Below are 12,058 nucleotides of genomic sequence, written 5' to 3'. Positions count from 1 at the left end.
TTGAGACAGAGTCTAACTCTGTTGCCCAGGCTGGCATGCAGTGGCGAGATCTCGGCTCATTGCAACTTCTGCCTTCCAGGTTCAGGAGATGCTTCTGCCTCAGCCTCTCAAGTAGCTGGGAGTACAGGTGTGTGCCACCATGCCTGGCTAATTTTTGTATTTTATGGGGTTTCACCACGTTGGCCAGGCTGGTCTTGAACTCCTGGCTTCAAGTGGTCTGTTTGCCTCTGCCTCCCAAACTACTGGCATTAGAGGTGTAAGCCACTGCACCTGGCCCATATATTTACTTTTAACTCAAAAAGTATTGTATTATTACACTTTTTTATTTTGCTTTTTAAAAAAACTTCTTCTGGCCGGGTGTGGTGGCTCACGCCTGTAATCCCAGCACTTTGGGAGGCTGAGGCAGATCGATCACTTGAGGTCAGGAGTTCGAGACCAGCTTGGCCAACATGGTGAAAACCCGTCTCTACTGAAAATACAAAAATTAGCGGGTTTGGTGGCGCGTCCCTGTAATCCCAGCTACTCGAGAGACTGAGGCAGGAGAATCACTTAAACTGGGGAGGTACAGGTTGCAATGAGCTGAGATCGCACCATTGCATTCCAGCCTGGGTGACAAGAGTGAAACTGTCTCTAAAAAAAAAAAAAAAAAAAAAAAAAAGTGAATATGCTAGAAAAGAGTCAAAGCAGTGACTTTCGAGAGAAGCTACTTAAGAGTGCACACACAAATCAATACGGTAGTCAGGGGAAGGCATTACTTCTGGGGAAGAAGAGTACAAAGGAAAGAGAGAGGTACCTTTGGAAATTGTGAAGGGAAAATGAAGCAAGGGCAGTAAATTTATGTACCTGCAAGACATACAAAATCCAATACACTGAAGGACACTACACCTTTCCCCATCATCCTCCCTAAAATTAGTCACCCATGAACTAAACTGCACTTTGCTATATTGACAGAAGAGGGTGCTCTTGAACTAGGATTTTTGTTCATTTGTTCATCTGCCAACTCTGGAGAATGCAGATACAAATAGTTTTCATTTATATAAAGCTACAATAAGAAAACAAAAAGTGAGAATGAAATATGTCATTTGATGGAACTCCGTTCACTGTAAAAGTCAATCATGAAGCAGCTGACTATGCTTCAATCTGAGTGCAGTAGCCCCTGATAAGCATTTGAGGTTGTAAAAATAGAAAATTCAGAAACTAATGACAAAATGGAGAGATAATAGAAGTGAAGTTAAAGCTGATTGAATTAAGAAAATGGGCAGGGGAGACAAAATTGCATCGGAAATGATATCAAAATTGCAAGGTGCCCAAAGGAGAATGTATTTGAATGAGAATTTAATAAGGAACATTGAAGAAAAGTAGATAAATAGCCTAAAAAATGAATGAAATAATATAAAAAAATAAAAGTAGATTTTACATTCTCACCACAAAAAAGTATGTGAGGTGGTGGATATGTTAACTAGCTTGATTTAGTCATCCCACACTGTATACATATATGAAAACATGTACATTGTACATAGATGCAATTACAAAATTTTAAAATAGTACAAATACCTTTAATACAATTATTGGTTATATTGTCACATCTGGGATTAATTTTTTTAAATTCTTAGTTAATTGTATGAGAAAAAAGTGACTACAATGAAAGGCAAAGAAGAATGAACATACATATAATTGGAGTGTCTGAAGAAAAACCAGTAGAACAGACTTAATATTTAAAACTGTAATCCAAGAAAATATTCCAGAAATAAAATAAGATTCAGATTTATATAATGAAAGAGCACACTGAGCACATGGGAAAATTGACCCAGAATGGTCAAACTAGAGAAAATAGTAACTGTTGGATTTTTAAAATAAGGAGAAATCCTCAGGACCTATGGGCAGAAATCAAATGACTTACAAGGGCAAGAGAATAAAATGGCATCCAACTTCTCCAAAGCAACATAGAAAAGCAAGGAAACAACAGAAAAGCACTTTCAGGAGGCTGAAGGAAAGAATCTGTGACTAAGGATTTTATGTTTAGCAAAGCTCACCTTCATGTATTAAGACTGCAGAAAACCAGTTTTAAACCAAGAACCGAGGGAAGTTTGTGTTAATGAGGCTTTCTTGAGGAATCTACTAGAGAATGAGCTTCATCCAATCAAGAGGTAGCTGGAGAAATTTCAACAGAAGGATTGGTAGTGATTATCTAATATACTTAATTATAATTCTAAGACTAAAACAGAACTGGGGATGAGGGTAGAGAACAATGTATAAGTGTTATATGTTTAGTTTCAGAAAAAAATGCAACTGAAAAATGGGAGGAGAAAAGAGAGGGGAAGAATATTGCAGAATCAGCTCACTGATTATTGTTAGCTAACAGATATCATTAAAAACAAACTAGTTAATAAAAGATGAAGGAAATGAACTAAAGGCATCAAAAGGCATAATTACAAAGGTAACCACTAGACTAAAAAATACAAACATTCTTTAATATTAAACTTCTCACATAAACAGTATATATCATTGTGGGTAATGATAAAGGGGAAAAAATAAAAAAAGATAATAAATATAGAATACATAGTAATTATAAAAAATAATATGACAGGCCAGGCACGGTGGCTTATGCCTGTAATCCCGGTACTTTCGGAGGCTGAGGCGGGCAGATCACCTGAGGTTGGGAGTTTGAGACCAGCCTGACCAACATGGAGAAACCCCATCTCTCCTGAAAATACAAAATTAGCCAGGTGTGGTGGCACATGCCTGTAATCCCAGCTACCTGGGAGGCTGAGGCAGAAGAATCGCTTGCACCCAGGAGGCAGAGGTTGTGGTGAGCCGAGACTGCACCATTGCACTCCAGCCTGGGCAACAAGAGTGAAACTCCGTCTCAAATAATAATAATAATAATAATAATATAGTAAAAAAGTGTCATACCAATAAATATGGATGGGTTTAATTCACTTGTTAAAAATGTCTAATTTGTTATGGACTAACTATATTCAGTATATAAATGTGATTCAGAAAGGCTAAAAATAAGGTATGGGCAGAAATATACTGGGAGAATGGAAACAATAACATAGCAGTATTTGTGACACTAATATTGAACAGAGTAAAGTTCAGGTATTAACATGATGAGGAAGGACTTTTTTTTTGATATGGAGTCTCGCTGTGTAACCCAGGCTAGAGTGCTGTAGCACAGTCTCGGCTCACTGCAACCTCCACCTCCCAGGTTCAAGTGATTCTCCTGCCTCAGCCTCCCAGGAAGGACATTTTCAACTGCTAAAAGCCATAGTTCACAATGATAATGTAAAGCATATCAAATATCTGTGCCACAAATAACCACCATCTTTATAAAGCTGAAACTATAGGAGATTCAACAGACTTAGGTAGAAACACTAAGGAGACGTATACACAGCATTGTTAATACAAAGCAGGTCAAATGGACAAAAGTAATAATTTAGGAGACCTAAATAACGTAATAGATAGATCTTACACATCTATTTTGGACGTTACACCGTGGTCATGAACAATAAATCTTATTCTGAAGTGCACATGGAATATTCACAAAAGTTGATCATATGTATTAGATCAGAAAGAAAACATCATTAAATCCTATAGAGCAAAAAATACTGTGAAACGACATTGCTTAAAATTAGAAACTTTTTGTAGCAACTAAAACAAAGGCAGCCTCCAGCCAGGAAATAAATCTTCTAGTAAACAATTCTTAGATGAAAGGGGAAAATAGAAACCAAATGACAGAATTCTAAAAGAAACAAAGACAAGACACTATGTGTCAAAACCTATAGAATATGTTTAAAACAATGAACAGATGAAAGTTTATTTCCTGAAACAGTAAAAATGAGAGAAGGAAAATAAACAGGCCAGGCGCGGTGGCTCACACATGTAATCCCAGCACTTTGGGAGGCCGAGGCAGGTGGATTGCTTGAGCTCAGGAGTTGGAGACCAGCCTGGGCAACACGATGAAACCCCGTCTCTACTAAAATACAAAAAATTAGCTAGGCATGGTGGCGTGTGCCTGTAATCCCAGGTACTCAGGAGGCTGAGACAGGAGAATCACTTGAACCTGGGAGGCAGAGGTTGCAGTGAGCCGAGATCGTGCCACTGCACTTCAGCCTGGGTGACAGAGCAAGATCCATCTCAAAAAAAAAAAAAAAAAAAAAAAGAAAAAGAAAAACAGATTCCCAACTGGAAAAGCTAAGGAAAAAAACCCTGTAAAATATTTCAGAATAAATCCAAGAAATAATTTAATAAGGATAAGTGCAGAAATTTATGATGGAAATAGAATAGCTGCAATTAGTAAACACTGGCTAACTTCAAAAAAGAGACAGTAAAAGCAGAAGTATGAAGTGAAAAAGGGAATAACCATTGAAAAAGAAGAAACTTAAGAATCGTTAAGAGGCCAGATGTGGTGGCTCATGCCTATAATCCCAGCACTTCGGGAGGCTGAGGTGGGAGGATTGCTTGAAGCCAGTAGTTGAAGACCAACCTGGGCAACATAGTGAGTCCCTGTCTCTACAAAAATTTTTAAAGTTAACTGGGTGTGGTGGCATGCACCTATAGTCCCAGCTACTTGAGAGGCTTCAGTGTAGGAGAATTGCTAGAACACAGGAGTTCAAGGCTGTAGTGAGCTGTGATTGCACCATCATACTCCAGCCTGGGCAACATAGTGAGACCCTGTCTCAAAAAAAAAAAAATTCTAAGAGACAAGATACAATGGAAAATTTGTTTGGAAAACAGAGTTTAACAGAAATTGATCCCATCAGAGGTAGGAAGCTTAAATGAACCACCAAATTCCATGGAAGGAATTACTTCACCAAAAAGCACCAGGAGCTGGATTCAGTGGCTCATGCCTATAATCCCAACATTTTGGGATGCTAAAATGGGAGGATTGTTTGAGCCCAGGAGTTTGAGACCAGCCTGGGCAGCATGACGAAACTCTGTCTCTACAAAAAATAAATTAGGGCCAGGCAAGGTGGCTCACACCTGTAATCCCAGCACTTTGGGAGGCCGAGGCGGGCGGATCACCTGAGGTCGGGAGTAAGAGACCAGCCTGACTAACATGGAGAAACCTCGTCTTTACTAAAAATACAAAATTAGCCAGGTGTGGTGGCACATGCCTGTAATCCCAGCTACTCTGGAGGCTGAGGCAGGAGAATTGCTTGAACTTGGGAGGTGGAGGTTGCGGTGAGCCAAGATCGTGCCATTGCACTCCAGCCTGGGCAACAAGAGTGAAACTCCATCTAAAAAAAAAAAAAGCCAGGCATGGTGGTATGCAGCTGTAGTCCCAGCTACTGGGGAGGCCGAGGTGGGAGTTTGCTTGAGCCCAGGAAGTTGAGGGAGCAGTTAACCATGTTTGTGCCACGGCACTCTACCCTGGGTGACAGAGCAAGACTCTGTCTCAAACAAACACCAGGCCCAAATAGTTCCATGTGGAATTTCTGAGACCTTTAAAGGCCAAATAGTCCTAGTGCCACATTAATTCTTCCAGAGCATAGAAAGTAAACAAAACACACAAGAACCTTCCAAAATTTTTTTAAAGAAGTATGATATCAATACCTGAACCTGATAAAGGTAGTACTTAAGATTTCAGTTTCATGTTGCTTATCTCTTTAAAATTATATCTGTGGCCTACTGGGATTTATTCTAGGAATGCAAGATTGGTTCTAGGAAACTCAATAATATACTGTATTAACACATATGGGGAGAAAAATCACAATTATTTATATAGACGCTGAAGAAAACCTTTAAGAAACATTAATACCTATTCCTGATAGACTTCATAAAATAGGAATTAATTAATACTTTCTTAATGTGATAAAATTTGGTATAGACCTTTTCAAAAGCCTGCATCTCATCTAATAAAGACTAGCTTCTACTAGGATTAGGAACAAGTATAGGATGCCCATTATTTCCATTATTATTTAACATTGTTCTGGAAATATTAACCAGTACAGTTAGCCAAGAAGAGGACCAATTAGAGACAAAAGCCTTGGGAGAGATGTCAAGCTGTAATGTAGGTGATATAGTATTATGGTATTCAAGAAAACTAGAGAATGCATTATTATACTAAAACAATACTTGAGGAACAGGATACAAAATTAACATACAGAAATCTTCATATACACAAGCAGTAACCAATTATGGTAGAGTAAAAGCCTCTTTTACATAGCAACAAGAAGATAAAATATTTAGTAATAATTTTAACAGGAAATGTACAGAAGCTGTTGTAGGGCAAATTTATTTTTTTAGACAGGGTTTCACTCTGTCACCCAGGATGGAGTGCAGTGACCCAGTCACAACTCACTGCAGCTTCAACTTCCTGGTCAAGCAATCCTCCCACATTGCCAGGACTACAGGCATGCATCACCACACCCACCTGATTTAGTATTTTTTTTTTTTTTTTTTTTGGTAGGAAGAAGTCCTGCTATGTTGCCCAGGCTGGTCTGAAACTCTTGGGCTCAAGCAATCCTTCTGCCTTGGCCTTCCGAAGTGCTGAGATTTTAGGTGTGAGCCCCCAAGCCCAGCCCAGGGTGATCTTAAAAACGCTTTTGAAAATCAAAAGTAGGCCAGGCATGGTGGCTCACACCTGTAATCCCAGCACTTTAGGAAGCTGAGGAGGGAAGATCCCTTGAGCCCAGGGATTTGAGACCATCCTGGGCAACATAGTGAGACCTTGTCTGTACAGAACAAAACATAAAAGTAGACTTGAACAAATGGAAAGACATTCCTTGTTCCTGGGGTTAATGTTATGAACAAATTGGTGATTCTTAAGTTGTTCTATAAATTTAAGGCAATCCCAATAAACAGTTTTTAAAAACTAGAACTAGATAAGTTTATACAAAAGTACACATGGAAAAATAAAAGTGCAAGAATACCTAAGAATATACTGCAAAAGAAAAGCTGTGGGGACTAGCCATGTTTTATGTTACAGCATCCTATAGTTAAAACTGTGGTACAGGCACATAAATAGACCAGTGGAATAGAATAAAAGCCAGAAATAGACTCAAGTACATACAGAATTTTAGTACAGTCACGCGTTGCGTAACAACGGGGATATGTTCTGAGAAATGCATCATTAGGCAATTTCTTTTTGCAACCATCATAGAGTGTACTTCCACAAACCTAGATGGTATAGCCTATTACACACCTAGGATCTGTGGTATAGTCTATTGCTGTTAGGCTGCAAACCTGTATAGCGCGTTACTGTACCAAACACTGTATACACTTGTAACACAATGGTAAGAATGTATCTAAACATAAAAAGGGTACAGTAAAAATAGGGTATTACAATAGGACCACCTTCCTATAGGCAGTCTGTCATTGACCAGAACCTCATTGTGCAGTGCCCAACTGTATATGATAATGATATTTTATCAAATCTCAGGGGCAAAAATTAGCTTTTAATAAATGATGCTGGGGCAACTGACTAGCCATTTAGGAAAATATAAAATTAGATTCATACTTTACACCATGTACAAAAATAAACTGCAAATGGGTCAGAGAACTAAATATAATCTGTGAATCCATACAAGCACTAAAAGAAAACACAGATGAATTCCTCGGAAACCTTAGGGGAAGGTTTAGAAATGCTTTTGAACTGTAACTCCAAAACTAGTTTCAGTGAAAGATAGACAAAGCTGACTGTGAAAATTTTAAAATCCCACTCTTCATAGCAAAAAACTGTAAACAAAATCAAAAGACAACCAATATGCTAGAAGAAACTCTTTGCAGCATGTATCCCAGAGTATGAATATTCTTAATAAAGAGCTCTTACGCTGAGGGATTAACAACCAAAATTGATAGAAAAGTGGGCAAAAAACCACGGATAGATAGCTCACAAAAAAGATATAAAATGGACCTTAAACATGTCAAAAGATTTTCAACTTCATACATAATGCTAGAAATACAAATTCAAATTACACTGAGTATTTTCTCACATGTCAGATTGGCTAAAAATAAAAACCCTGAAAAAACTTTGCACTGGAAAGTCAGTGGAGAAGCAGGCACTCTTGTGCATTGCTGGTAGGGGACTCTAGTATTATCCAGGACTAAATTAGCATTTGCCCTTTAACTCCGCAATCCCATTCCTAGCAATTTACCCTGAAGATACATTTCCCACCATACAAAATTATAGATGTACGAGGTTACTACCTTTACGTTGTCATTTGTAATTGCGAGATACTCTAAATAACCTAAATGTAAATTTTAAAATAATGTAAGCCACGTGTAGATTGGTTGAATAAACTTTGGTACATCACACAGTACAGTACTATGCAGAAGTGAAAAAGAATGACGATCTCTATGAACTGATAGGAAGTGATTCCCAGGACATATTAAGTGAAAAAATTCAAAGTACAAGAGTGTCTGTACTGTTACTTTCCACGTAAGATACAAGGGTAAATTAAAAGATACAAATGCAAACACACACATAATACATCAGAAAATAATGAGATTAATAACAGGGTAGGTGGGACTAGGGTGGAAGGGATGGGGAAGGAACACTATTAAACTGTATTAGTATTTTACTTATTAAAAATAAAATCAAGACTGGGGAAAACCTTTAAAATGAAATACAAACATGAACCTGTTTTAAATGAGTGACTTTTGAACATATATTTTGACTATATACCTTTCATCTAAAGACCGAAATAGCTGTAAAAAAAATTCTAGCTAATAGGTCTGTTCTTTGTAGCTGTCTAAGTTAGCAGTTCTGAAACCTTTTTCTCTGTATTTGAGGATCGAATAAATAAGTACATTTTGAGGGTAGTGGCAGCCAGATTCTGCTATCGGAGAAGGGAGTTGTGAATATGGCAAGAGAAAAAAATCTAGACTGAACCCTATAGTTGCATTGGAGTAGGCTTAGAATTATCAGCATGAACTCATGGTTTTTCATATAGCTGGACTTTGGATGTTTTAGAAGGAGTCACACACACACACACACATCCCTAAAAAGAACCCAGGCCTTTTGGAGAAATGGCTGACTGTAGGGCTGGGGCAGGAAAGAAACCAAGATGAACCAGAAAGTAAGATAATTCCAAAATGTAAGGTAGTGCTCAAAAAATGATGGGGACACTTTAGAAGGACACAGGAACCAGCATGAAGGAACTTTGGTAAATATAGGACAATTTGAACATAAAATGATGGTGAAAGATTATAATCCATAGAATAAAACAATCCATAAGTTCATACTGATACCTATAAGTAAATGGGAAAGGCAAAGATCTTTCTTGTGGTAGATGTCAGCTAATAAATGGAGAAGAAAAGTGGAATTGGAAAACTCACCATTTGAGCTGGGTGTGGTGGTTCACACTTGTAAGGAGGGCGGATTGCTCGAGCTCCAGAGTTTGAGACCAGCCCGGCCAACATGGTGAAACCCTGTCTCTACTAAAAATACAAAAATTAACCAGGTTTGGTGGCATGAACCTGTGGTCCCAGCTGCTTGGGAGGCTAAGGTGGGAAGATCGCTTGAGCCTGGGAGGTGGAGGTTGTAGTGAGCTGAGGTTGCTCCACTGCACTCCCACCTAGATGGCAGAGTAAGACCCTGTCTCAAGAAAAACAAAAACAAAAAAGAAACAAAACAAAAAAACTCACCATTTGGCAGCTATCATGACAGTAATGAGTCAGGCAAGAATCATGGCTGCTTGATGGCTGCTAGGATGCTAAACCTAGTGGATGAAGAACTAGGTTAATGATTAAAGTTTGAAGAACAGGATTTTATGTAGTCTCAAAGTATTTCCTCACAAAATTCTTATTAAATTGGAGAAATAGTAACTTTACAGGGAAACCTGCAGATATCACCATCATTAATGGACAAATCAACACCTTGTGCCACTTGATGAGAATGCTCCTTCTGTGGTACTCCCGTGGAAAGGCTTAGCTCAAAATTAAACATGAAGAAATACCAAAGGAACCCAAATAGAAGGCATGCTTTACAAATTAACCGGTCTGTTGTCTTCAAAGATGTCATGATTATGAAAGACAAAGATGGAGGGGGAAAGTTAAAGGAGCCTAAAGAGACATGACCACTAAAAGCACCAGGTGATCCTGGCTCAGGTTCTGGACCAGAATTTTGTTGCTTATGCTGCTATAAAGGATACTATTGGAACAATTGGCAAACTTGAATAATGTCATAGAATAAGAAATAGTGGCCTGGCGCGGTGGCTCACACCTGTAATCCCAGCACTTTGGGAGGCCGAGGTGGGCGGATCACGAGGTCAAGAGATTGAGACTATTCTGACCAACATGGTGAAACCATCTCTAAAAATACGAAAAAATTAGCTGGGCATGGTGGTGCATGCCTGTAGTCCCAGCTACTCGGGAGGCTGAGTCAGGAGAATTGCTTGAACCCAGGGGGTGGAGACTGCAGTGAGCCGAGATTGTGCCAGTGCACTCCATCCTGGGCAGCTAAGCGAGACTCTGTCTCAAACAAAAGAAAATTGTGAATTGGGCACAGTGGCTCATGCCAGTAATCTCAGCACTTTGGGAGGCTGAGGCAGGTGGATTGCTCGAGCCCAAGAGTTTGAGACCAGCTTGGGCAACATAGCAAGACCCTGTCTCTACAAAAATACAAAATTTTTTTTTTTTTGGTGGCATATACCTGTAATCCTAGCTACTTGGGAGGCTGAGGTGAGAGGATTGCTTGAGCCCGGAGGTCAAGGCTGCAGTGAGCTGTGATCATGCTTCTGCACTCCAGCCTGGGTCACAGAGCAAGACCTGTCTCAAAAAAAAAAAAAAAATAGTATTGTGGTAATGTTTATTTCCTGATTTTGATAATATCACTGTAGTGAATGTTCTTGTGTGTTTATATATATATAAAAGAGAGAGTGATGGTTGGGCACAGTGGCTCACGCCTGTAATCACAGCACTTTGGAGGCCAAGGTGGGAGGATTGCTCAAGGCCAGGAATTGGAGACCAGTCTGGGCAACATAGTGAGAGCTCATCTCTACTAAAAATTAAAAAATTAACTGAGCATGGTGGTGCACAGCTGTGGTCCTAGTTGCTTGGGAGGCCGAGGTGGGAAGATCACTTGAGCCCAGGAGATCGAGGCTGCGGTGAGCCATGATTGCACCGCTGCATTCCAGCCTGGGTGACAGAGGGAGACCCTGTCTCAAAGAAAAAAAAAAAAAGCAAAATAGTTTGTAGTAAAATAATAAATGAAGAATCGGGGTGAAGGGTATATGTACTGTTCTTGAATTTTTTATTTTTATTTATTTTTTGAGATAGAGTCTCCCTCCATTGCCCAGGCTAGAGTTCAGTGGCATAATGTTGGCTCACTGCAACCTCTGCCTTCCAGTTTAAGCGATTCTCCTGCCTCAGCCTCCTGAGTAGCTGGGATTACAGGTACCTGCCACCACACCAGGCTAATTTTTTGTATTTTTAGTAGAGAGGGGTTTCGCTACATTGGCCAGGCTGGTCTTGAACTCCTGGCCTCAGGTGATCCACCCGCCTCGACCTCCCAAAGTGCTAAGATTACAGGAGTGAGCCACTGGGCCCGGCCTGACATTTTTATTTAGGTTGGAAATAATTTCAAAGTGAAAAGGTAAAGTTGTCACAAAAATTCCACATTCAAATAGGACTTTTAAAACAAACTTCATTGGTGTGTCCATCTTAGCAGCAGTTGAGGTTTTCCACACCATTTCTCCCCAGCAGGGAGGAGGTGCTGCCTCTGCCTGTTGTCCTGCTTCCTTGGAGAACCTGTGATAGAGCTGGAGCTGTCTACCTCTACCTCTGTAATTCTGTAATAGAAATGTCATTCTGTAGTGTCATTACGTCTTATACTTGTCTTTATCATTTTGAGCTCAGAAGTGAATTTATTCCTGCAGGTTGTTGATGAGCGTGAATTTTTTGAGATCATGCCCAATTATGCCAAGAACATCATTGTTGGTTTTGCAAGAATGAATGGGAGGACTGTTGGAATTGTTGGCAACCAACCTAAGGTGGCCTCAGGTAGGATGGAGCTCTTATAAGCCTTGGTTGTGGGGTTGGAGGCCAGGGAAGCCTGGGTCCATGGTATCCTTTCTGTCTTTTGCCTGTTCTTCAGACGTGGCCTTCCATGACC

At 39.6% G+C, this 12,058-nt stretch overlaps 1 protein-coding gene across 4 annotated transcripts in view; it reads left to right on the top strand.

The window, feature by feature from the left end:
• The window catches only part of PCCB (propionyl-CoA carboxylase subunit beta), a 78,901-nt gene that overhangs the window by 52,877 nt on the left and 13,966 nt on the right, over window positions 1-12,058 (top strand). For all 4 annotated transcript variants that reach the window (XM_003265262.3, XM_012508456.2, XM_030816779.1 and 1 more), the window contains one exon: window positions 11,823-11,946. In XM_003265262.3, the coding sequence (XP_003265310.1) occupies window positions 11,823-11,946 (124 nt within the window). The remainder of the gene's footprint in view (window positions 1-11,822; window positions 11,947-12,058) is intronic.

The sequence above is a fragment of the Nomascus leucogenys genome, chromosome 8, assembly GCF_006542625.1.
Source record: "Nomascus leucogenys isolate Asia chromosome 8, Asia_NLE_v1, whole genome shotgun sequence".
NCBI classification, from domain to species: Eukaryota; Metazoa; Chordata; class Mammalia; order Primates; family Hylobatidae; genus Nomascus; species Nomascus leucogenys.
The sequence above is the reverse complement of the archived record's forward strand: the minus strand, read 5'-3'. Positions and strand labels throughout refer to the sequence as shown.